We start from the raw sequence: 26,788 nt of genomic DNA on the forward strand, positions 1-26,788 counted from the left end.
CCTTGACATCCATATGCCCCGTGCCAGTGTCCCCGGTGCCTCACGTTTGTCCCGTCCCAGCGCCAGCCCTATCCCCGTTCATTCCCATCCTACGCTTCCATGTCCCAGTGCCATCCCTACCCCAGTGCATTTCCATCGCACTGCCAGCTCTGTCCTAGGTCCTCCCCGTACCCCATACCCAGTGCCCCCTATCCCAGTACCACACACCCAATTTCCCATACCGCAGTACCCCAGCACCTCATATCCCAGTACCCCACATCCAGTACCGCCCCGCTCCCGGTCCCCGTCCCCAGCCAGCGCCGCCTTCCCCGGGCCGGGGCCGCGCATGCGTTCGGGGGCCCGCGGGGCTCGCAGCGCTGCCTGGGCTCCATCGCGAGGCCCCGGAGCGGCGGCGGCGGCGGCGGCGCCGGGCCGGGCCGGGCCGGCGGTGAGTGAGGGAGGGCAGGGGTCGGGGCCGGGCGGGGGCGCCGCCATCTTGGGGGGGTGGGGGGCCGGGAGCGCAAATGGCGCCTCCGGGCCGGGGCCGCTGGGGCCCCGCGGGACGCAAAGTGCGTTTAAACCCCCAAAAGGGGCAAAACCACCGCAAACCCGCCGATGGGCGCCGGCAGAACGCGGGCTGAAGTTCTTTGCACGGTCACAAAGTATTTGCAGTTTCTGCGGTAGTGGTTGTCCAATTTTGACCCAAGAAGTTGAGGAGAAAATTGGGGTTATCCCGCCTGGGCGCCGCTCCGGTGAAACTCCTCGGGGCTGTGGCAGCTCAAAAATATTAACAAACATATAAGTCCAGTGCACTAGTAACAGTTCTTGGAGACCACCCGAAAACCAGAAAGATTTAAATTTGAAAACAGATTTTACATGACGGAATAAAACAAAAAACCATCAAAGTTTCTGGCAGCAAATTCAAAGTGCAGAACTAATGGAATGGGGATTTTGGGAGGGGAAGTCTGTGCTGAATAAATAGAGGGATAAATTCAATAATTCAAAAATATCGATCGGCTGCGGGTAGGGGTCGGTGTGGGACAGTCTGAGTGATGTTTGGTGTCAGGAGAAAGAGATTAGGACAGTTTTATGGGCTCCTGGTGCTGCAAGGAATCGGATTAGATTTATTCTATGAAAACATCTAATTTATTCAATTACTGCCCAGATAAGTTTTTAAAAATAGCCTGTAACTGGGATTAAGGGATAAAGAGCTCTGATATTTTGTGCCAAGTTGTAACAGACCTTTTAGGTCTGTGTTTTATTATATAGTAAAATAGAAGTCAAAAGGAGGGAAAACTGACTTGGTGCTTCAAACTTTCCTTCCCTACACAGCAATTAAGAGCAGTCTGACGTGGTCTAATCAGCGTTTTTCTTCCTCAGTTTATGATCTATAATCTGCTCAGATTATATGTTTTTGAAGATGGGAACAGTCTTTTCCTGAGCGAGTATTCCTGCTTGGCCATGGGAGATAAGTAATAATGATTAATAGGAGTCCCCAGGGTAATCTACTGGATTGCAGTTTTACAAAGTAATTACAGATGCAATTAAAACAGAGGATGTTTTTGGCCTCTGTGCACTGGTTTTGCCCTAAAATTGATTGCACCTCACATTGCAAGTAATCCCATTAAAGGTGAACGTGTGTGAAATTAATTGTAATTCCCAGTGAGTGCTGGGGTGGACTCAGAGCCCAGTTTGAGCTGCTGAGGACAGCTGGGTACAACTGCTGGGCAGGTTGTGCAGAGCCAGCTCTGTTTGTCTTGGCCAGAGGTGATTTACTGTGTCTTCAGGGTTTCATTGCCATAATGAGCAAGTTGCAGGAGGGTGAGTGGGTACACAGCCAGATGTACTCTGCAGACCATTGCTGCCCCACTGACTCCTCAGGACCCAGGGTGTGTTTTCCTTCCATCAGCCATGCTGTTTGTCAGCAATTTTATCACCAGTTCTTTATTTACTGAACTTTTAAGTCTTCACACTGATTTTTAGAAGTAGCATTGCGAATTTATTTGAAGCAGTGTCTGTAGTCTTACTTTAAATGTGCTTAAAATAGTGTTGGTCTATCTGCAGGAGAAGGCCTGGCTAGCCCTTATCTCACTTCTGTCTTCATGCAAAGTGTTTAGTGCAGATACCTCTGGGTATGACAGTGTATTCCATTGGTGTTGAGGGTGAAGCTTCAGTGTAACCCCTTGTCCTTTGCCATTAGTGCTGGTAGTTTTTGAGAGATGACCTGCTGAAAGCCTGACACTGGGACATGGAATCAGATCCTCTCAGGATGACGATGGAGATCATAAAATCATGGAATATCCTGAGTTGGAAGGGACCCACAGGGATCATTGAGTCCAAGTCCTGGCACAGGACACCCCAGCAATCCCACTGCGAGTGTTGTCAGACAACAAGGTGTGGAGTGTCCATGTGCCAGTCCATGCCTCACCTCTGGGCAGGAAAGTGTTCTGGAGGCCTAAATCCCATTCTCAGAATTGCACAGCTTGAATATCAAGGAAATGTACATAGACTAGATCAAAACCAGGTTGACCCACAGCAGTGATTACTCTGGGCATTTACAGTCTCTCTGTGAAATAACAAGGTGATCATGAGTTGCAGTGTTGGTTCTTCTTCCCCACACACTGTTCTCTCTGTCCCATATTTTCTGTACTTTTTAATCTATTTCAGCCTTTCCTCAAGCCCTCCAATTGTGCTGCATGGGCACAAGAGCGGGAAGGAGGAGACACAGTGGGATGAAAAATCAGATTGGAGACTTGGGGGGGAAAATGACCAAATGAGTCCTTATTAAGGAGGCCTGGCAGCTGCACGCTCCTGCGCGTGGAATCAATTAGTAACCAAAGCCAACAGAGATCTGACCAAACCCTCTTTCTCCTAATTAGCATCACTCACTGTGCTCCACAGGTGAGGTGTGAAGGCAGATGTGCTTTGCTAAATTTGACAGATTATTTTCCAGAGAATGGTTCAATTTACTGGTAAAATACTTTACCCCCAAGGAATGGGTGTTTTATTGCTGGGTTTAGCATCTTTTGGCTCATCTCCTATTTGTTTTGTTTTGGTTTTTAAATTTCTGATTGAATCCAGCAAAGTGACGGGATAAATGCATGGTAGAGCTAAGCAAACAGGTAGAGGTTGTATTCATGAATCACACAGGATTTGTTTTGACAACTCTATTTATGCTGTAGCTTTTAAACTTTTTGAAAGGCTGAGAGAATTGGGATTGTTCAGCCTGGAGAAGAGAAAGCTTTGAGGTGACCTAATTGCAGCTTTCCAGTGCCTAAAGGGAACAAACCTGCAAGAAAGCTGGAGAGAGACTATTTACAAGGGCCTGGAGTGACAGGGAAAGCAGGAATGGCTTCACACTGACAGAGGCAGGTTTAGATCAGATATTAAGAAGGAATTCTTCTCTGTGAGGGTGGGGAGGCCCTGGTACAAGTTACCCAGGATAGCCGTGGTTGCCCCTGGATCCCTGCAAGTGTCCAAGGTCAGGTTGGGCAGGGCTCAGAGCTACCTGGGACAGTGGAAGGTGTCCCTGCCCATGGCAGGGGTTGAGACTGGATGAGATTTAAGGTCCCTTCTGATCCCAAAGCATTCTAGGATTCTGTGATTCTACTTTGGGCCACTCCTGCAGAGCATGAAGGTTTTTTAGGTGTGTAATTCCTGTGTGGCTTCAGGTGATGTTCAGAAGTGTATTTAAGTGTTGTAGTGAGTACAGGTGATTCCCAGGGACTGGGATTAGCAGCTCTGTGGTTTCAGGCCTGCAGGAGTCATTCCTGGGGCTCCCAGCTGAGCCCCATGGAGGTTTGTGCGGGGCTCAGGCAATGGCCAGGTGCCCTCCCCAGAGTCACTGCTCTTCCCGGGCAGGAGGAGGTGAGAGTTGGGGAAAGCAGCTCAGCACCAAAGGCTCTTAGTGAAACCCATAAAACTGGAAGTGCACTCTGTTTCTGTTCCTCTCTTTCCATAAAGGAACAGAAAGCATTAACTCTGTGGTCATGGAATAAGGTTTTGTGCCTTCTTTTGCATCCCTCCCAGTCTGTTTGGAATAGTTCAGAATGCTGTCCAGCATGGCACTGAGTGCCTGTTAGGACAGGAGAGAGGAGCTGCTGCCACACCGCTGTCACAGTGTCACCCAAACCTACAGAGACAGGCAGCAAGGTGGGTGTGGTGGCAAAGGGGAGCAGTCACACTCGAGGAGGCAGCACTGTCAGGTGTGTGATGCTCTGTGGGAACACTGGAATGCCGGCTGGCATCGGCGGGGGAGGGGCTGCGTGTGGAACGGGCACACATTCAGCAGCCACAGCCTGTGCCAGTGCTTTTCTTCTGACTGCTGAAATAGATACGTGTGTTTTTGACACAGCTGTGTCAGCAAACCAAGGTGAGCAGCTCAAAGGCTCCAACAGTGCTTTGGGCTTTGTTCTAGGATGAGCTACTGGTTTAGAGTAAACTCACAATTTTGGTGTCTGATGCTATGAGCTGATTGAGGTCACATTGCTGTGGTGCTGTTTACTTGTCTCCCAGTGCAATAGCATACCATAATCCATATGTTATCGTGTGCTTAGGGGAAACTTGGAAGGGCTCTGTTGTACAAATGAGCTGGACAAACTCCTGAAAACCCAAGTGCTTCACCTTGTGATCCTATGGTGGAACCTAGACAAAAAGTCTTTGCTTCTCCTCCATATCAGCCAAAGCATCCATCTCCCTTCCTAGACCCTTTTCCCACTCTAATCTTTCAGTGCAATATTTTCCTTGATTTGTAGTTAAAATGTTTTCCTCTTTATGGGAAACAAAAATTAGTAGGAAGTGCAGGGGGGAGCTTGGAATTCCTCAGTTCTGAATTTTGTCTTTTTTTCCCTTCACTGACGTAGACAGTCTCTTCACGCCATTAAATGCTTGCTGGTGGCTCCTGGCAGTTTCTCTTGAGGCATTGGTACAATTCTATTGCTGCCTCTGAAGGTTCATTTCAGTCCCTAACTGATGAAGTTCCTGGAGATGAGGCTGGGGTTTTATTTGGTAATTGTATTAGTTCAGCCTTGCAAAATATTGCTTGCCTGAGGTGAGTAACAGGTTTTGACGGGTGAGTAAAGCATTGTCTGTCACCATCACTAAGTACAGGCGAAGTGGCTGTGTCTGAGCTCCTTAGTGTTCTGAGCAGTTGTTGAAGATTGCATGCAAGATGTTTTCCATTACCATCTGTATGGCTGATTACCTTGTCAAGTGAGCAGTTTGCCTTATCTCTCTCTTTGAATGACCACATTCACACCTTCCTCGGGAGGGGACCTCCGCTGATAACAGACTATTGAATATCGGTGCATGACTGATAAGAACTATAACATCCCATTGTGAGATGCTCCGCCCAGAGGGAGGAGCCAAGCACTGCTACCCCATATACTCCAAGATTCTGAAATTGCAGTTTCAGTTTATTTTTCTCCACGAGATTCCCCAGAGGAACAGCAGCTACCTTTTCCTCCTGGATCTTCAGAGGAAGACTACATCCTTCTCTACAGAACCCCCTTGCTCCAACAGAACCACACCTGATACTTCAGAGGACTGCAGCCACATTTTCAATCGGACTGCCACTAGCACCCTGACCAACAGGGTGTCAGGTTGGGTTCTGACTCTGTCAGTGTTGTTCCAGTGGACTGTATTGTTTATTTTATTCTTTTTATTTCTTCCCTATTAAAGAACTGTTATTGCCTGCTCCCATATCTTTGCCTGAGAGCCCCTTAATTTAAAATTGTAGCAATTCGGAGGGGTGGGGAGGGTTTACATTCTCCGTTTCAGGGGAGGCTCCTGCCTTCCTTAGCAGACTCCTGTCTTTCCAAACCAAGACAGATTTTGGCTTCAACGTGGGGCGAGGGCACAGAAACCAAAAGGGAATAACAGTTCTTGAGTAATCTAACTTGTGTGTGTGGCTATAGAAACCTCATTAAGCGACACCATGTGGTCCAACTTGCCCTGGTTTGGGTGGCACGTGATCGTGGCTGTATTTCTCCCATTTATAGGCCCTTATCTAAACATGGGTCCTATAACCAAGGCTACTGTGTCTGTTATCCGGTTTGTGTTATGGGTGAATAAGGTGAGGAATTCATGGATTTTTAACTTCCTCTGGAAAGCAGGCACATGGATTCACAGCTATCACACATTAAGTGTGTGTTTTTGGGGTTACTTTAATAATGGAACCTGCTGTAAGGAAATGACCCCAGGCGAAATCTTCTCCCAACCCTTTAGCCATTTCTTTGGGTCCACCCCACCAGTTTTTGAAGGGTTCAGATCCACTTTAAATATTAATGATATCATACAGTGGCTGGTGTTGCTGATAGGCCTGCTCTATTTAGCATTCAGAGAGAAGGGGAGACTAACCTGGATAACTACCATGACACCTACCCCAGAACCTAATACGCCTCCAGAGTCTAGGGATGCTGCTGCCCCAGAGCCTGCCCCTGCCCCACAGTCCACCCCAGCTAGGGATGCTGCTGCCCCAGAGCCTGACCCTGCCCCACAACCCACTCCAGATGTGAACTACCCAGATTGGGTGGGGGGTTTGGTGAAGGAGATAGGCCAGATGCTGAAGGAATACACTTCCCCAGCTGGTGAGAGGCCTTCCCCCACCCTGAAGAGGGAGAGTCTAACAGTGCAGCAGCAGCAGAACCCACAGATGTTACAACTGTCCAGGCTCCAGCTGAATTGCAAAGGCAATCACAGCCAGCAGCAGTTGCCCCTGTAGAAACAAGGAGATCTAAGATGAAAGCAGAGCACCCAGATAGGGAGGGCCCTCACAAGCCACAGGGGAACCAGAGGTTGCGATCATCACCGAGTCCCTGAGCGTCGAAAGTCTCCGTAATCTGCACAAAGACATTGTACGCGACGGGGGACGTGAGGCTTATACAACCTGGCTACTTCGGTCTGGGATCTTATGGGTACAGGTGTCCAGCTGGATGGTGGTGAGGCAAGGAATTTGGGACCCTTGACCCAGGACTCAGGTATCAATCAGATTTTTGTAAGGGAGCCAGGGTCCCTTTCCCTCTGGGAGCGGCTTTTAATAAGTGTCAGAGAGAGGTTTGTTCACAGGGAAAGAATGCAGGAGCACCACCATAGAATGCGCTGGAAGACTCTTGAGGAAGGGATCCAACAGCTGAGAGAAGTGGCAGTGTTGGAGGTACTTTTTGGGAGGGATGGACAGCATGATAATGACCCCGACAAAGTCAGGTGCACAGGGCAAATGTTGTGGAGCCTGGCAAATCTAGGGCCATCCCAATACACCACCTTTATTGCAACAATTAATGCTGACACCAACCGAGAGACAGTGGGTTCTGTGGCCAACAAGCTTAGGAATTATGAAAGTATGATTAATGGCCCGATGCAGGCTCATGTCTCTGCCGTAGTCCAAGAACTCAGAGAGGAGATGAGGGAGATGAGGGAGGAGGTGAGGAGGAACAGTTCCCATATGGCACCAGTGCGAGTCACAGGCCCCAGAGTCAGAGTCCAACGTTCCCCAACTACAGAGAGAGGGTACACCCCACGAGCCGACCTGTGGTTTTTCCTGCGTGATCATGGGGAAGACATGGGAAGGTGGGATAGAAAACCCACTTCTGTCCTGGCAGCACGGTGCGTCAACTCAAGGAGGGAAACACTAATCGAGGGAACTCCAGTAAAGTGAAGGTAGCCTCAACCTCCCATGACCGAGCTGCTGAGTATGATCTGTCAGATCCCCTGGAAGGTACCTCTACCATGTATACCCAGGGTTAGAGGGGCCCTGCCTCTAGCCAGGGAGAGGTACGGGAAAACCGGATTTTCTGGACCGGTGTGGATCCGATGGCCTGGCTCATCAGAACCACGAAAGTACAATGCCTTAGTTGATACTGGTGCGCAGTGTACCCTAATACCATCGGGACATGTGGGGGCAGAACCCATTTCCATTGCCGGGGTGACGGGGGATCACAGCAATTGACCCTGTTAGAAGCCGAGGTGAGCCTGACTGGGAAAGAGTGGAAAAAACATCCTATTGTGACTGGCCCAGAGGCCCCGTGTATTCTGGGCATAGATTTCCTCCGAACGGCTATTACAAAGACCCAAAGGGACTCAGATGGGCTTTTGGCATAGCTGCTGTGGAGGCAGAAAACATCAAGCAGTTGAACACTTTGCCTGGACTATCAGAAAGTCCATCCGCAGTAGGTCTCCTGAAAGTGGAAGAGCAACGAGTGCCAATTGCCACCTCAACAGTGCACCGCCCGGCAGTATCGGACCGAATCGAGATGCTGTGATCCCCATCCACAAAATGATCCGTGAGCTGGAGAGCCAAGGGGTGGTCAGCAAGACTCACTCACCCTTCAACAGTCCCATCTGGCCTGTGCGCCAAGTCTGACAAAGAATGGAGATTGACTGTGGACTACCGTGGCTTGAATGAAGTGACTCCACCGCTGGCGCTGCTGTGCGGACATGCTGGAGCTCCAGTACGAGCTGGAGTCCAAGGCAGCAAAGTGGTATGCCACTATAGACATTGCTAACGCATTTTTCTCCATTCCTTTGGCAGCAGAATGCAGGCCTCAGTTTGCTTTCACCTGGAGGGGCGTGCAGTACACCTGGAACCGACTGCCCCAGGGGTGGAAGCACAGTCCCACCATCTGCCATGGACTGATCCAGACTGCACTGGAAAAGGGTGAGGCTCCAGAGCACTTGCAGTACATCGATGACATCATTGTGTGGGGAAACACGGCAATGGAAGTATTTGAGAAAGGAGAGAGGATCATCAGGATTCTGCTAGAAGCCGGCTTCGCTATCAAGAAGAGCAAAGTCAAGGGACCTGCCCGAGAGATCCAGTTCCTGGGAGTTAAGTGGCAAGACGGAAGGCGTCAGATTCCCACTGAAGTCATCAACAAAATCACCGCGATGTCTCCACCAACTAGCAAGAAGGAAACGCCAAGCTTTTCTGGGTGCCATAGGCTTTTGGAGGATGCACATTCCCGAATACAGTCAGATTGTGAGCCCTCTCTACCTGGTCACCCGCAAGAAGAACGAGTTCCACTGGGGCCCAGAGCAGCAACAAGCCTTTGCCCAGATCAAGCAGGAAATCGCTCATGCGGTTGCCCTTGGCCCAGTCAGGACAGGACCAGAGGTGAAGAACGTGCTCTACTCTGCAGCCGGGAACCATGGCTTGTCCTGGAGCCTTTGGCAGAAGGCGCCTGGGGAGACTCGAGGCCGACCCCTGGGATTTTGGGCCGAAGTTACAGAGGGTCTGAAGCCAACTACACTCCCACAGAGAAGGAAATCTTGGCTGCCTATGAAGGAGTCCAGGCTGCCTCAGAGGTGATTGGCACGGAAGCACAACTCCTCCTGGCACCCCGACTACCGGTACTGGGGTGGATGTTTAAAGGAAAGGTTCCCACCACCCACCATGCCACTGACACTACATGGAGCAAGTGGATTGCTCTTATCACACAGCGCCCGTATTGGAAACCCGAATACGCCCTGGGATTCTGGAAATAATTACAAACTGGCCGGAAGGTGAGAACTTTGGTCTGACTGATGAAGAGGAACAAGAACCAGTGACACGGGCTGAAGAAGCTCCTCCATATAACCAGCTGCCCCCAGAGGAAATGCGCTACGCTCTTTTCACTGATGGTTCCTGTCGCATCGTAGGGATGAACCGGAAGTGGAAAGCAGCTGTATGGAGCCCCACACGACAAGTTGCACAAGCTACCGATGGAGAAGGTGGGTCAAGCCAACTTGCTGAACTCAAAGCTGTTCAGCTGGCCCTGGACATTGCTGAGAGAGAGAAGTGGCCAAAGCTCTACCTTTACACTGATTCATGGATGGTAGCCAATGCTCTGTGGGGATGGCTAGAGAGGTGGAAAAAGGCCAACTGGCAGCGTAGGGGAAAACCGATCTGGGCTGCTGATGAATGGAAAGACATTGCCGCTCGGTTAGAGAAGCTACCTGTGAAAGTCCGTCATGTTGATGCCCATGTCCCCAAGAGTCGGGCTAATGAGGAACACCGAAACAATGAGCAGGTAGATCTGGCAGCAAAAATAGAGGTGTCAAAGATAGACTTAGATTGGCAACATAGGGGGGAGTTGTTCTTAGCTCGATGGGCCCATGATGCCTCAGGTCATCAGGGTAGAGATGCCACCTATAAGTGGGCACGAGACCGAGGGGTGGATCTAACCATGGACAGCATTTCTCAGGTTATCCATGACTGTGAGACATGCGCTGCCATCAAACAGGCCAAGCGCGGTGAAGCCCCTCTGGTATGGTGGGCGGTGGTCCAAGTACAAGTATGGGGAGGCCTGGCAGATTGACTACATCACACTGCCCCAGACACGCCAAGGCAAGCGCTACGTGCTGACCATGGTGGAAGCCACCACTGGATGGTTGGAGACCCACCCTGTGCCTCATGCCACTGCCAGGAACACCATCCTGGGCCTGGAAAAGCAAATCCTGTGGAGACATGGCACCCCTGAGAGAATTGAGTCAGATAATGGGACTCATTTCAAGAATGGCCTTATCAACACCTGGGCCAGGGAACATGGCATTGAATGGATATATCATATCCCCTATCATGCACCAGCTGCCGGGAAAGTTGAACGGTGCAATGGACTACTTAAAACTACCCTGAAAGCACTCGGGGGGGGGACTTTTAGAAATTGGGAAATGAACCTAGCAAAGGCCACCTGGATGGTCAACACCAGAGGGTCCATAAATCGAGCTGGTCCTGCCCAGTCTGAACCACTGCACACAGTGGATGGAGATAAAGTCCCTGTTGTACACATGAAAGGTATTTTAGGAAAGACTGTTTGGATTACTCCCACCTCAGGCAAAGATAAACCCATCCGTGGAATTGTTTTTGCTCAAGGACCTGGTTGCACTTGGTGGGTAATGCAGAAAGATGGAGAAAGCCGTTGTGTACCACAGGGAAACCTAGTCTTAAGTGAGGACTGTGTGTAAGGTTTGGGTTTTGTTTGTTTGGTTTTTTTGTGATACAGATGGAAATAGGAAAAGGGGTGGATAATGTTGAAGATTGCATGCAAGATGTTTTCCATTACCATCTGTATGGCTGATTACCTTGTCAAGTGAGCAGTTTGCCTTATCTCTCTCTTTGAATGACCACATTCACACCTTCCTCGGGAGGGACCTCCGCTGATAACAGACTATTGAATATCGGTGCATGACTGATAAGAACTATAACATCCCATTGTGAGATGCTCCGCCCAGAGGGAGGAGCCAAGCACTGCTACCCCATATACTCCAAGATTCTGAAATTGCAGTTTCAGTTTATTTTTCTCCACGAGATTCCCCAGAGGAACAGCAGCTACCTTTTCCTCCTGGATCTTCAGAGGAAGACTACATCCTTCTCTACAGAACCCCCTTGCTCCAACAGAACCACACCTGATACTTCAGAGGACTGCAGCCACATTTTCAATCGGACTGCCACTAGCACCCTGACCAACAGGGTGTCAGGTTGGGTTCTGACTCTGTCAGTGTTGTTCCAGTGGACTGTATTGTTTATTTTATTCTTTTTATTTCTTCCCTATTAAAGAACTGTTATTGCCTGCTCCCATATCTTTGCCTGAGAGCCCCTTAATTTAAAATTGTAGCAATTCGGAGGGGTGGGGAGGGTTTACATTCTCCGTTTCAGGGGAGGCTCCTGCCTTCCTTAGCAGACTCCTGTCTTTCCAAACCAAGACAGCAGTTCTGAGTTTAGTTGTGCTGCAAGGAGTCATGATGGGGTTTGTGTGTTTCTGTTTAAAGTGCAGCTCTGTTCCTCATTGATGGCACAGGAGAGGCTGGCAGATGTCACATGTCAGGTGTCAGACACCGCTGCAGAGCTCCGAGGAGATGGGAGCTCTCAGAGCTGGTTTGCGGTGAGTGAGAGGAGCAGCTTTGCTCAGCTCCTGCCCTTTTTCAGGGCAGAAAGGTGATTTGTAAATCAGTTATTCCCAGAACAGCACAGTGTCAGATGGTTCCCTCTACGCCGAGTGCTTCTTGAATGGGATTTTGCCTCCTGGTCCATGGAAGCTTAGCCAGAAGTGCTGCAAACTTCACGTTAATACTTGATTTACAGTGTTTGGGTTTATTGCACCATTGCATTCCTCACCAGAGAGAGACACTGAAACCCTCATGTCATTGGAAGTTATTCTGGCAGCACCTGGAATGGGATTTCTGTTAAAATATTTCTCTTCCCATCAAGTCTGATGGTGTTTATAGAAGTAGAGTGAACCCCTATCTACCCATTTAGCCTTCACACTCACTTTGAGTGAACTTTTACTCTTTTTTTCCCGTTTTTTTTTTTTGTTTTGTTTTGTTTGTTTTTTGTGGTTTTTTTTTTAATTTTTCATCTCCTAACAAAGGTAAGATGGATGTTAAAAGCCAAAGCTGGTTTTCTTCAGTAACAACGAGGTGGTTTCCCAAGCCTGCACTGGTTCAGGGGCAGAAACGAGATGAAAACCTGAGTATTTCTGGCCTTTTCCTGTGGATTCCCTGTCGAAAGATAAAGCATATAGGTCTGGGTGGAAGCATATTAATTAGGCTTCATTATCTCTGCCAGCCTGGCAATCATTTATCATTTCATAAATCTGAATCTGCAACTTGGAACTGAATGACTCATCTCAGTTTTGTAGTATCTTCTTTTGCCTTAATGTTTCTGAGACTTAAAATGCTAAAGATGAATAGAAATCACAAACTGGGACAAATGAGGAATATTTGGGCCTGACTATGGTTCTTCAAAATGTTTCATGTTAGTTTCTCTTTTTAATTGCCCCATTTGCTTCCTTTTATTGGATTGTCTTGATTTTAATGCAGATTTTACTAATAAGGGAGCATTATAAGAAAAGTGATTATTTTATTTTTCTGTGGGTTCTACTGGATTTATGAAATGCAGAGATGAGAAAGACCAATTATTTTATCAGGTCTTCTCTGGTTAAGTTCCAGATTATTTTCTACATTGTGATTTTTGACATTTTTCTTGGCCCAGTTTGAAGTAAATTCTCCAAGTTAATTCCTTCTGTCCAAGTAACTTCCAAACTCCTTCTCCTAGAGGGAGCTTTGTAAATAATCTTGGTACTTGAGCTTCTTTATTTTTAAAGCCTGAACACAAAGAATAAAATCTAAAAAGGGGTGGACTTGCCCTTGGTGAAACTGGCAACCAAACGTTTGCTATAAACAAATGTTTATAGATGTACAAGGCTACATCAAATATTAATATATTCAATACCACCCAACACAAGGCTCATTGAGTCCAATTCCTGCCTCTCCCTGCAGCCATGGGGATGTGGATGTGTTCTGTGACCCTGAACATGGACACGGCCACAGATGTTCCACACCTGCAGTTCCCATAAACCAGTGGAAGCTGGGGAACTCCTACACAGGTTGTCCCAGATATATTTCCTATTGCCATTTGCAAACATCTATCCTGCTTTTGGCCCAATTAAAATAATCATAAAGAGCTGTGGTGGTGCTGGAATTGGAGCTGCAGGAATGCTGAAGTGTCCTGGGTTGCCCAGCATCAGGTCTGTGGGTCTGCCTTTGGTTGAATTATGCTCACACTGAACCTGTAGGTAGAAAGTTGAGCACCTGGAAGGCTTCAGGTCAAGAATGGAGTTCAGGGGCAAACAGGACTCTCATGAATCAGAACCAAGGTCTGATGATCACAAACCTGGGGTTCTGTGTTAGAGGAGGGGGAGTGGCTGTTGACATTTGCAAATGAAGGTATTCAGCTGTTCTGTTCCTTTGTGCTGAAAACAAATACACAGAATTGCCTTCAAGGCTGCAAGTTCTGAGTCTTGGGGAGGAAAAGATCAATTTCAAGTGAAATAAATTTGAGCTGAAGAAACTTGAGAGCTCTGAAAAATCAGGTGGTTGCTGTTGTTACCACATCAGGCGTTCAGAATCAGGTCCCCGACATTTCACCTGTGTTCATAATCTTCCTTTTCTTCCTCCTTCTCCCTTTGTGCAGTGGGGAAGGGCTGTGAAGGACCTTAAGCTATGAGGAGACAATTCTGCCAGCAGATGTGAATAAACCTTCATGCTTGGGGTGTTCTGAGATCAGCGGTCTACACTCCCATAAAACATGGAATTGGTCCATTGGCTCCTTTGGGTTATTTTGCAGTGGTATAACTTTTGCCCTGCGTTCAATCCAAGTCATTGCACTTCTGCTCCTTACCTAGCTGTAACATTCCATTGCAGAAACAGCTTCACTTTTATTGATTCCTCCTAATAGCAGAGAATCAACAAAGCACCACATTATTTATTAGACTGAAAGACACCAAATAATAATGTTATCTTTTATATTAGATGATCAAGTGTAAGAGCCCTCAGTACCTTGGTTAGTGGGTCTGGTTGGAATGTTCAGCTGGAACACAATAACTGGCTGCCCAGAGAGCTGCTTTGTCCTTAAGATGCCAAATATATTTTTTTTTCCTGTTTAATCCTTTTTCCTCCTCTCTCTTCCTGCTATATTCCAGTTCTTGCATGCACAAAATGCATTTTTCCTTAATACCATTCAAGAACATCTCTGGAAGGACAGATTATTTCTGGAGGGTTTGTGTAGATTTCATATTAGCAAACCTGCTCTACTGAGCTCTGTTGCGTAAAGGAAGATTCAGTCCTGATAGTAGATTCTGCATTTCCAGAATTTAGGAATGAGGGATAGAGCTGTGGGATGAAACTGGAGGTTCCCCCCATGATCAGCCAGGCATCACCCTCAGATCAGAGACTGTTAGTAAAGATGCTCATTGTTTTTCTGATACAAATTTATGTGTTCTGGGATTGGGGTTGGGCTTCCCCAGCTCACCTGGCCACAGGTGCACTGTGAGATTTTGGCAGGAGGGAGCCCTAGCCTCTGTCTGCACTGGTTTGGGCAGAACCAGAACTGTTCATTCATGTGCAGGGGCGTCACTGCCCTGGAGACCTCTGCTCCTGCAGTGCCACGGGCAGCTTCCCAGCTCCTGGGCACAGGAACTCTGTCTGGAACAGCATGTGGAGCTTGGAGATCTCCTTCCACTGACTGTCCTTCTGCCATGGCACCGAGCTGTCCCATCAGCCTCAGCCTCTGAAATCTGCACCAGGACGCTGCTGCTCCTGAAGTGTTTGAGGGAGATGAACTGGATGGAATCCTGCAGGAAGCTGAGTCCACTTAGAATTAGCATTTCTTCAGAATGGGATATTTCTCTTTGTGTTGAAATGAAATGATGCTCTGTCTCCTTGGGGCTGCACAGAAGGATGTGAGCATTTCAGAAGCAAGTCCAGCATATTTAAAGCTTTAAAAAATACAAGCTTTAGATAAAAGAGAGGGAAGAACATTTGGGATGAAGCTTTGGTAGGGTGCCGGAGGCAGGATTCTGAGACCAGGAAGCACATAGGAGTAGAAGACAGAGGGGGCTTCTCCACTCAACAAAGGAGCCCTGTTTCAGAGTGAAGCAAATGCTTTCAGACTGAAGTTTCAGTGAAGTGCAGATGCCTGAAAAAGATCTCAGACTAATGAAGTGCTTGGAATAAAAGCTTTGGAGCAGAACTTGCAAGTGCAACCACCTTTGACTTGCCTCTTTCATTCTGGAGTTCAGTAGCTCCGTAGTGCACACAGTACAGAAGATCAAGGAGTGGGTAATCTTTGCAGCTATTTACTCATCAAAAAGGTGGTTTTTTAGTTTAATTTTTTTATACTTGGTGTCATTTGCAGGGCAGGAGTAATAAAAGGTGCATGGTGACACTATTTAACACACTTTAATAATCTTATCTGGACCAGTAAAGTGTTCCTGCATGGCCTGTGTTTTAAGCTCCAAGGATGAATCTCTGAAGTCTGCCATGTGTCATGCTTTTCCCGAAGCTGCCCTGTGTGTGTCTGGATGGGTTTTCTAGTTCTGCATCTGGATTTCCTGTGACGTCCTTAGCAGGACAGGCTGAGCGTGTGCGGCGCTGTACTGGAGCAGGCATGAGTGTCAAACTCCTCCTCCTTCCCAGCTCTGCCTCCTCCCCTGAGTGGCGCGGGGGGATGGGAATGGGGGTTATGGTCCGTTCATCACAGCGTTGTTTCTGTTGCTGCTCAGGGAGGGGAGTCAAGAGTCCTTCCTTGCTTCAGCAGGGAATCCTCTCGTGGGAGACAATTTTTCATGAACTTCTCAAAATGAGTCCATCCCATGGGCAACAGTTCTCCACAAACTGCTGCAACGTGGGTCGGCCCTTCAGCCTGGGGTCAGCCCTTCAGGCTGTTCAGCATCACTTACTTCGTAGTCACCAGTTTCCTTTGATTAAATTACTCACTGTTTCAGCAGAGAGCTCTCTCACAGATAGTATCAAGGAGTCATTAACGTTTGAAAAGACCTTTAAGATCATCAAGTCAACCAAGAAGTGCCTGAGAGTACTATTGGAGACCAGTGTTCCAAAATTAAAACATTACCAATAAAAGGGGGTTTTCTCTGCTGAGGTGGTGTGGCAGCACACAGGTGATGGTTACTTCCCTCACAATGGGATACTGAGTGTCAGTTAATGAAAGTTTGTAAAGGACTTTGGCAGAACTCATTGCCTCAAAGGTGTTTTAACATTTTAATTTGATAGTTGTCTTTTTCTTTACTTCTGCAGTGCCAAGACAAGCTGTGCCCTGCTCTTGATTCCCAAACCTGTGAGCAAATGGATTGCTTTGAGAATGGAAAGATTTGTACTCAAACAGGCTCCCAGCAGCACAGGGAGAGGTACAGAAATCCCAGATTTTCCCCATTTTTTGTTTGAAAACATTTAAAGGGAGCTTGGTGTTGCTGTGAGTAGAATGAACCTGTCAGACCAAGTGTTACAGTTCTATATCCAGGAAATCCTGCAGACACCTTTCATTTCTTCAGGTCCTCAGCCCAGGCCTCCTCATTTCAAGCGGTTCAGAGACACTGGAAACAGTGCAGGAATAATATTTTATTTTTATATTGTTTTTAATTTTGGATGTTTAATGATATCAAAGACATTCCAGATGATTGCAGAAACAGGAAATAATGGAAATGTTACTACCAGCAGTGGCTGTCAGGTGGCTGAGGCTGGCAGACCTGTCAGACGTCTCCGGAGGAAGAGAAGATTGCCTTTGGATTCGGACGATGAGGAGGAAAATGCATTTGAGGATGAGGTAAATGAGGCTGCATGTACTTCCTTTAAGAAGAGCTGTGAAAACCAAGGGCAGTTATCTCAGAGTTCCTTGTGCAGTGCCAACTGGGCTGAGGGAGCTTGTTCTGTACCCAGGGAATGATCTGGGTCTGATCCGGATTTACATCAGTGATGGGAAATCTGTTCTAAGGAGTCACAGGGGTGAATGAATAGCTCAGGTGAAGTGAAAGTCAGGAGTTCACAGTAATAACACCACGTCTCCAGAATAGCTACATTCAAATACTGTTGTGTGATATTGAAGATCAATGTCAAACCACAGGGTTTGTTTGGGTTTTATTGCATACTGGCATGTACTCTCACTGCACTACCAGAAACCTGTATTAGTGGTGCATAACCAGCAGTACCTCAGTTCTGAGCTGATCTTTCCTTCAATTTCCTGCAGCCCCCAACCCCCTCCTGGGGCCCTGTGCTCTGCTTCTGCTCATCAGTGCCTCTCTGAGCCATTTTATGTTTATTCACATAATGCAGGGTTCTGTATGGCAGAACAGGGGCTATAAAGCTGCAGCCTCAGCTGTCATGAGCAGTTTAATTCATCGTCTTGCTCAGCTTTTCTTTGGGATGTGGGTGAGATGTTTTAAGGGATGGATGTTTTCAGAAGTCCTTGCAGTCTCTCTCTTCCCCCTTCTCCTCGTTCTCATTAGAAACTGTCCCCCTGTCCCTTTTGGGGAGTATTTGGCAGGCAGCTTTGTATGGCACATTTTGCCTGGTTTTGGTTTGCTCTGAGAAATGATGGCCTGGGAGGAATCAAGCCCGAGTTTGCAAACACACAGAAGAAACGGGAATGAGGGTTGGGTGTGGAATGTGACACAGAGAGACCACTTTGTCTGGGGTGCTCATCTATGACAGGAGTTACTTGAAGTTTCCGCTTCCTTCAGGGCTTCATAAATTCCTTTTTTTCCCCCCTGTATCCATTCCCTGGCATAGATGGATGTAAGAAAGGGAAAGGAAAAAGGACTGTTCCAGTAAGGCTGCTGATGTGAGCAGCAAATCCTGCATTGCAGAAAGCAAATCCTCTGTATTGTAATGGAGATTTTGGTCCTGTGCTGCTCTTTAACATTTAAATGAACTTCAGTAGCATATATTTAATAACTTGTAAAGCACTTTGGGATACCAAGATCAGCTTATCTGTGTAACATTCCCTCCTGATGTTCTTTCAGGGTTGTTAAAGAGACAGCAATGCTAGCTAGTAGTCCTTTTAGTTACCTGTTACATCCGTGTTGTACCTGCATTGTGAGATGATCAGAGGGAAGGAAAAACAATCTTGCTAAACTTCTTTTTAACGTATCTGTGTCTAGGAGAAGAATAAATCAAATAATATGAAAAGCCGCAGAAACACTAAACCAATAAAACAAGGTGAGCTAAGCTCATAGTCTCTTTTCTTTAATGTTTATAGATTTTTTTAGTAGCTATTATAAAGTGAATAATAATAAACAGAAGAATAAAGGACAGGAGAGCTCATTTCACATTCAGAACAGCTTATTGCGTCCATAACCCTCTTACCACTGTCAGCTTCAGAGGTGTATTAGCAGGAATATCCTGGATTTGCCTGCATAATGGACACAGGGTAAGGATCTGGAAGGAGTCAGCTTCATCCAGAGCTCACTGAAGATAATAAGAATCTTTTTCTCATTGACTTTAGAGAGCTTCAGTCACAGCCTAGAGTGCTAAGTAAAAAATAAATTGTAAACAACATGATTGATTGTAGACTATGAGTTAAATGTATTATATACCTTAAATCAGTCAGTATGTAACTGGGGGGTAAAGTTTTAATGTACATTTAGAATGTAATTTTCTGTGTGTATGACTGTTGTTCTACCAGAATGAATCCAAGTTATTTCCATCATCTGGGAGCTGCCTCTCTAGTAGATGCATTGTATTATTAGGAGGTTATAAATATATGTGTGTATATAAAAAAATATTGTGAACTTAGCAAAAAATCACTTGGTTTTTAATTTATTTTATTTTAGGTTTATTTTAGCTGCAATTATGTGCCTCTCTGTGCTGCCTGTTAGTTTATATTTAACCCCTTATTCCTCTGTGAAATGTCAGGAGGAGGAATTAATTCCCAGAATTTTAAGTTATTCTGTCTTGTCCAGACTCTTCCTTGGCACCTTTCCATGGGCATCTTGCCAGCAGTCCAGGTGCCACAGTTCATTTGAGCTGTGATACAATCAATTTTAATTTCCTGAGGAATGAGCGCAGTTTTCCTATTGCCGGAGTTTCCAAAAGCAAGCAAAAGCAGAGAAGGAAAGCAAAACCTTCCCTCAGAAGTTGAGTAACACTGCCTCTTCTGGGGTGCCACAGCAAACATGGGAGGAGAAGGAGAAGAGAGGAGAAGCAGAGCAGGAGGCATCAGAGAGAAGCGTTCATTTTCTTGTTGTTTTTGATTAATTAGTGCTTCCTGGAAAGAAGAAGGTATGGAACTGGTCTTCCTACTTGGAAGAGGAACAGATGCCAGCTGCTTCCCAAAAGCTGTTCAGAGAGGTTGGCAGCTTTTTTCACTCTCTTGCTGTTTTTCTCAGGCAACATTACAGGATTACTGGCAGTCACAGGATAACCAGCTCGGTGGAGGTGGGACTGGAGACCGCCCTTGAGCTAGCACTTGTATTTCTGAGTAGTTTTGGTACAAGTAGGCCAGGCAAACAGGCATTTGCCCTGGGCATCTCATCCCAAAGCAGGGTGTAAAAAATGCTGGTTGAATCCCACAAATAAGCAGCAGCTGTTTGGATCTGCTCTCGTCTGGACCAGTGGGCGGTTAGGCAGCTTCCAAGGACAGCTGGAGAGGGGCAGCCTCCCTCCACATGTCCTGTGACACCCTCCCACCCTCCCAGCCTGTCCCTGTGCTGGTCAGGCAATGGTGTGGGCACACTGGGAGTGCCAGGAGGGAGGGTGGGCTTGTGTCAGTCACATGGCAGTGCCAGAGGCCAAGTTCAGCCTTGGTGAAGCTGCCTCTGCACCCAGTTAAATGTGCAGCTCCCAGTGAGCTCTTCAGAGATCAGGGCTGTTGGTCCTTCCAGAGGGAGCTTAAAAGGAAGGTCCAGTCGTGCACTGGGTCATTTGCAATCCCAATTCAGAGTGCTTTTTAACTTTTACTGTATTTCAACTGTTTCACTTGGATTAAGACTGCAGATAAATGAAAAACACAAAAGTTTTCTGGAATAACTCTAAAACTGGGCTGCAGATCAAGCCTGCCTTGTCCCTTTCACCATTTGAAGTTGACAAGTTACCTTTTGATGGGAGTCTGGACTGATGCAAAGTGATTGTAACTTTCCCAGCTCTTTGATTCTGCACTGAGCTGGGAAGGGGATTCTTTTGTGTTTGAGAAGAGCTCATTTCTGCATCTGCTCAAAGATGCGTTCGTAGCCAATTGCAACAGTGCAGTGGTTTTGAGAGATTAATTAGAATAACGAGTAAATGTGAAATAAGGCGATGGTGCCATTACTGATCCCTGAGCCTGCACCTGTCTGTTGGAGCCACAGTCACTTGGGGTGGGATTTTCTTCTCTGAGTTGAGCATTTGAAGCCTGAAATATAAAAATTGAAGCCTTAAGTATGTTATGACTGCTCTGCAATAGATTTTGTCTTTAGGAATTAAAAACAAATGTTTCTTCCCCTCTCACAGTATCAGTCATTCCCACAAGGCCGAAATGGATTTAAAGTTGGAATGAAATTGGAAGGGGTGGATCCTGAACACCCCTCTCGATTCTGTGTTCTCACAGTTGCTGAGGTAGTTGCTTTTCTTGTCTTTGATTCCAAAAGTCCCATGTACATCTAGAATTATTTCTTTTTTCAATAAAAAGTAGAAACATAAGAGTGATGGTACTTTAGTTAGTTAATTAATGGTGACACTGAAGGAAAGGTGTTATGTAATTAAGGATCTTTGTCTGAAATCCTACTGGCAGATTTTTGCACTTGTAACTAAGAATAGCAAACCTATTAATTGCCTGTAGTGAATGAGTATGAAAAAGAACAATGCCATGAGGCCCGAAGATTTAGTAAATTTAAACAAGTCAGAATGCTTTTATGCAGCTTCAGTTATGTGAAATCTGGGTTGATCTGGTATAGACATTTAAGTTCTGGGGCTGCTTTTGTACCCCAGGAATGTGTTCATGGCATGGAGCAGGGGTCAGGGAGATTCCACTGACCAGTTCTATTTCCAGCTGTTTGAAGTGGGGAAAGAGGAGCATGGAAACTGGGAGAGCAAATAAGTTAAAATACAACTAGAGTTTCTGAGAAATAAATGAGATCCTAAGTTACTTTCTCTGTAAGTGCAAACATGAGGGAGTGTTTTATAAGTGATTATTTTTCTCCTTTGTGACCCTTGGTGATAATCAGAGCTTCTCTCACTGTAGGTCCAGGGGTACAGGATGCGACTGCACTTCGATGGTTACCCAGAGTGCTATGACTTCTGGGCTAATGCTGATTCCTCAGACATCCACCCTGTGGGCTGGTGTGAAAAAACAAGCCATAAGCTGCTCCCTCCTAAAGGTATGACAAAAAATAGAGGGGTGTACAAGAAACCATAAATTCTACTAAGATGTCCTGGCTCTGCATATTTCATTTTTAGTGTGATTTCATCGTGGAACTTGATCTGAGGGGCTAAAGGGAAGAGGTTTAACTAACACAGTGACTCACAAAAGAGCGAAGTATCTTCTCTGTGATATTCCTAAAGACTGACATTGTTAGTTACAGCAGAAACTCTGGATTGAATATCTCTCTGTGCTTCAGAACATACTTATTTTCTGCATTCAGTTCTTTCCTGCATTCAATTTCCTAGAAACGTTTGAAGGTTGAGATTAATGATTGGACATTATGGTGAATAAGAGAGAGCTGGTTTAGCTGAAATGCACAGCCCCTGGAGATCATAGTAGGGCAGTTTTCATGCAAAGTTCATAGTCTTTCCAGGTAATTTCCATTTCTGAAAAACCCACCAGAATGTACCAGGGGCATGTAAAACAATCTTTTTTTCTCTCTTCCTAGGTTTCAAGGAGGGAGAATTTAATTGGACTTCCTATCTGAAGAACTGCAAAGCTCAGGCAGCTCCAAAAAGCCTTTTTAAGACCCTCAGCAGTGTAAGTGGTGATATGGAATAGAAGGGGTTTCAATAGGTCTGGTGCTAAGTGAGTTTTGACCACAATATTTATGTGGTTTTAATATGCTTATGTCAGAGGTACAACCATGGTACAATCAGATGCAAACTACTTCCTGCTGTGTTTTATTTTTAAGAAGGAAAATCAGTACAATTTTTCTTGCTTTCCCCAGTCACTGACATTCCAGAGAAAAAATTTGTATTTTCCTTCCTCCTTAATGCTGGAGGAAAAGATTTACTGAGCCATTTATTAAATATATTACAACAGTCTGTTTTGCTGTGCCCCTACAGTCAAGATATTTGTGTCACTTTCATGTAATTTAATAATTTCCAAAATAATTTCTGGATTCCAGCAGCATGCTCATGTGTGCTGTGGGATTAATTATGGGGCTGTGGATCTTGAGCTTTTGTCATCCTTCCCCACTGGTGCTCTCTCAGTGGCTGTTAACCTCAGTTCCTGTGAAATCCTCCATCCCATTCCATGTTACTGGGATGGCGCGAGGCCCATGGGCCGGTGGATTGGAGGCTGCACGTGGACAGTCACTGACTCCAGTAGGATCAAGGGCCCAGCTCTGCCCTACTTCCCACTCAGTCACTTTCTCTCCTTGAAGACTCTCCTAACTTTTCCACCAGTAAAACAGGATGTGCAATGCCTGTTATCCTCAGCAAATCACTGCAGGGTGTGTCTGAGCCTGGGAGGCTGCAGTGGTCAGTGTACCTGGAAATGCTGTTTTTTGAGTCACATTAGCTCTTTTTTAGTAATAGTTATTGCCAGAACTCACGGAAAATCCTGTCTGCAAACATCTTGATAGTCACTGTAGCATGTTTTGTTCTGTGGGTTTTGGGATCAAAGGAGTTTATAATGGGGATTTCAATGGCGTGATCAAGAATGTGGCTGATTTCTCTTTCCTGGTGTCCTGTTCCTCAGCCTGTCACACCTTCTGGGTTTCGTCTGGGAATGAAACTGGAGGCAGTGGACAAGAAGAACCCGTCCATGGTTTGTGTCGCCACCATCACAGACATGGTGGAAAACCGGCTGCTGATCCATTTCGATAACTGGGATGAGAGCTATGACTACTGGTAAAAGACTCTTATTTCTGATACATGTCTGAAGGTAGACTGGCTTTGTTTTAGAAGCAGGCCCTAAAGTTGGGATCTTATATCAGGTTTCAGGCATCCAAATAATTACTTGGGGTTTTCACAAAGAGCCAGTTGCCCGGTAGTTGCCTTCCTGTTTGTGTGCTGGGCAGTGCAGCCCCAGTGGGGGTTGCCTGAGCTGTCTGGGAAGCACTGGAGGTAAGAAAACTTGTGGTGCCTGAAGGGGCTCCAGGAGAGCTGGAGATGGTCTTTGGACAATGGATGGAGGGACAGGACGCAGGGAATGGCTTCCCACTGCCAGAGGGCAGGGATGGATGGGATATTGGGAAGGAATTGTTCCCTGGCAGAGTGGGCAGGCCCTGGCACAAGGTGCCCAGAGAGCTGTGGCTGCCCCTGGATCCCTGGCAGTGCCCAAAGCCAGGCTGGACAGGGCTTGGAGCACCTGGCACAGTGGGAGGTGTCCCTGCCGTGGCAGGGGTAGAACAGGATGGGCTTTAAGGTCCCTTTCAACCAAACCATTTCAAGATTTACTTTGTATTTCCCTTTCTTTTGGGACAGCTTGAATGCCTTGAAAACCCAGTGTTACACATTCTAACGAGGCAGTGCTTGTCTTCTACACCGTGATCACACCCACTGAAAGCATCTGCTCACCCAGCAAAGGCCTATCAGACAGCATTTGAAATCCTGCCTTTCTTTTTGCTTTCCATCTGACTGGTGCCAACTTTCCCTCTTTGGTACAGGTGTGAAACGAGCAGCCCATATATCCGTCCTGTTGGCTACTGCCAAGAAACTGGAACCCCACTGACAACACCACCTGGTAGGTTGCAAGTGAGACTTACTTTCTGCCTCAGCCAAAAAACCTGCAAACTATATCTTCCACATAATTACATACTTGCAAGTTCCAGGTTCACTTCAGAACTCTTTACTGCCTGAACAATATTGTTGTTCCTACTTTTTGCCACTGCAATTTATGTTGTTTCATAGTTTATTGAAGAAATCTGTCTCAGTTTGAAAAGCCAGGTGTTTGCTAAGGAAGGCAGGAGCCTCTCTTGAAATGAAAAATGTAAACCACCCCCCTCCTATTGTAATTTTGAAATTAAAGGACTCTCGGGCAAAGATATGGGAATAGGAATAACAGTTCTTTATTAGGAAAAAATAAAAATTAAAAGAAAATATAAAAATAAAAATGCAGTAATACAAACAAAGCCTGCCAGAGTGAGAGCAGGCCCTGGCACGCTGTGGCTCAGGGGTGGCACAGCCCCATCCCATGGGGGCTCAGCCCTCCTGCAGTGCCAGCTGTGCTGCTGCTGGAGCAGGGATCCTGCACAAGGGGGGAGTTTTCCTCTGCAGCTCCAGGGCTGCTGCAGATGGGCCTGGGCTCCCTCTGGCAATGCAGGGCAGCAGAAAGCTGCTCCTCTGGCAATGCAGGGGGCAAAGGCTGCTGTGCTGCTCCAGGCTCAGATTGCATCCAGGGAGGAATGCTTGGCTCCTCCCCTGGGCGCAGCATCTCCCCATGGGATGCTGGAATTGGATCAGCCCTGCAGGGACACTCAGTGGCCATGGACAGCAGAGATCTCCTGGAGGGAGGATTGGCTGTGGGAGAGATCAAGAAAACTGCCCCAAGAACAGCAGAGAACTGCCCCAGCTCTGACAGCTGGGGACAGAACACACACACCCAGACACATCTTGCAAGCTAGGACAAAATCGAACAGGGTTTGGTAATTTATAATTGAATTTGATTTTAGAAGGGAGAAAGTGAGAAGGATTTCAAGCATTTCCTTCAGGGTGAGCTGGGAGAAAAAGGGATCTGTACCCTGATTTCCTAGATGGAATTTCTGGAAATCACAGAATACTCTGGATTGGGAGGACCCACAAGAATCATTGAGTCCAACCCTTAAATGAATGGCCCATACAGGGATTGAACTACAGCCTTGGCTTTGTTAGCACCATGCTCTAATGATTTCCTAGATGGAATGTTTGGAAATTAAGGAGTAACTGAATCCACATCTCTTTCTGCTGTACTGGAATTTGGTAAATGAAAAGAATGTTGGCAAATAAGAGAGGACAGAACATACAGGGAAACCAGTGTTGTTTTCAGGCCTTGGAAGTGCTCTTTCGGCTTAAGAATAGCAAACATAAAAAAAATTAAGCCTGACATTTGTCAGACTGACAGCCCTGGAGCAAGAATTCCTGTAGTTGCTGTGTTCCAGGTTCAGTGGAGCAGGAAGTACTGCCCGATCCCTCTGCATGGGGGGAATTGGCCTCAGTGTTTTCACTGTAGATGTACAAGGGGTTGTGAACATTCCCTCTCAGCAGCACCTCATCTGTCCCTGCTCTTGGAAGGTTCAGCAGGGCTGGGCTCTACAGTTCTCTGCTCATATCAGGATTTCCTGTGCCCCCCACAAAACCTGCAGCCAGTTCTGGTCTCTCTGCTGAAGGACTTAATGCAGTAGTTTGCAGACGGTGCTCTGCATTTAGTCACTGCACCCTCCTGCCAAAAAGAACCTGTCCTGCGGGTAAACATTACTGAAATAGGAAAAACGTGGAGCAGTTTCTTAAATGTAATTGCCAGGGAGAGACATGGCACTGTTGTTAGAGCAGCACACTCGTGGAGCATTTTCTCTCCAGGCTGCTGGGTTTACTGAGCCTGGGCAAGCGGGCAGCAGGAGAGGAGAAGGTTCTGCAGTCTTTACAGGTGCTCACACATAGAGTAGTTCATAAAACAGGAAATTAACTTGGCAATGCCATTGCACATCACAGAATCATCTGACTAGCTCACAATTGGAGTTTTCTTTAGAGGATAAGAATTGATTAAGCTGTGCAGAAGTGAACTCGCCAGGGTTTAAGCTCAGTGTAAAACTGGGGAACTGGCAGAGCTGCTCTGGGTGCTGAAGATGGTGGGTAGGAGCAAACAGGCCACTTTACAGCACCATCCATTGTAAGTGATCATTACAGTGTCACAGAGCTGCCTTTTTGCTGTTTGTAACAGTAAATATGGAGTTTTTCTTACAGAAATGTTTATTCTCTGTTTTTTCAGGACACAGGGATTCCAAAACCTTCTCATGGGAGAAGTACTTGGAAGAAACTAATTCCCAAGCAGCTCCTGCAAGAGCCTTTAAACTGGTAAGTGAATGTCTTTGATTGCTCTTGCTCAGGTGCTGTTATCCACCCTTTTTTGTTAGAGGCTTTATTTGAGCATAGTTCACCTTGTCTGTGCGAGGAAGGTGAAACTGTGGTTTACTTTGAGTTTAAGATCATCTCAATGCGACTAAAACAAAAACACACAGCAAAATACAAGATTTTTTGGTTTTTAATACTATGGAAGGCTGGCTTGGAAAGGATTTTTGACTAAGTATCTTCAGTGGCTCCATTAGCAGATTTAAGGGCAGAGCCTTCAGTCCACAGTGGCTTCCAGAGGTATGTAGGAAGTGCCTGATAGAGGGCACAGAGAGGAGATAGAATGCGGTTATCTGGTGTCTACTCTATATGAAGT

The 26,788-nt window shown here is 46.6% G+C and overlaps 1 protein-coding gene across 6 annotated transcripts in view; it reads left to right on the top strand.

Annotated features, from left to right (window-relative positions):
• Window positions 1–339: 339 nt before the first annotated feature.
• LOC115912815 (lethal(3)malignant brain tumor-like protein 3) overlaps window positions 340–26,788 on the top strand; it is a 45,173-nt gene continuing 18,724 nt past the window's right edge. The window contains exons 1-11 of one of the 6 annotated variants that reach the window (XM_030964562.1): window positions 340–427; window positions 16,546–16,655; window positions 16,963–17,071; window positions 18,405–18,462; window positions 19,505–19,593; window positions 20,731–20,835; window positions 21,461–21,596; window positions 22,089–22,180; window positions 23,126–23,277; window positions 24,036–24,112; window positions 26,333–26,418. In XM_030964562.1, coding sequence (XP_030820422.1) covers window positions 16,594–16,655; window positions 16,963–17,071; window positions 18,405–18,462; window positions 19,505–19,593; window positions 20,731–20,835; window positions 21,461–21,596; window positions 22,089–22,180; window positions 23,126–23,277; window positions 24,036–24,112; window positions 26,333–26,418 — 966 coding nt within the window. In that variant the 5' untranslated portion in view covers window positions 340–427; window positions 16,546–16,593. Of the gene's footprint in view, window positions 428–14,411; window positions 17,072–18,404; window positions 18,463–19,504; window positions 19,594–20,730; window positions 20,836–21,460; window positions 21,597–22,088; window positions 22,181–23,125; window positions 23,278–24,035; window positions 24,113–26,332; window positions 26,419–26,788 lie in introns of those variants that run through there. The other 5 variants (XM_030964560.1, XM_030964563.1, XM_030964561.1 and 2 more) reach the window with 5 other exon arrangements.

This window comes from Camarhynchus parvulus, chromosome 23 (genome assembly GCF_901933205.1).
Source record: "Camarhynchus parvulus chromosome 23, STF_HiC, whole genome shotgun sequence".
NCBI classification, from domain to species: Eukaryota; Metazoa; Chordata; class Aves; order Passeriformes; family Thraupidae; genus Camarhynchus; species Camarhynchus parvulus.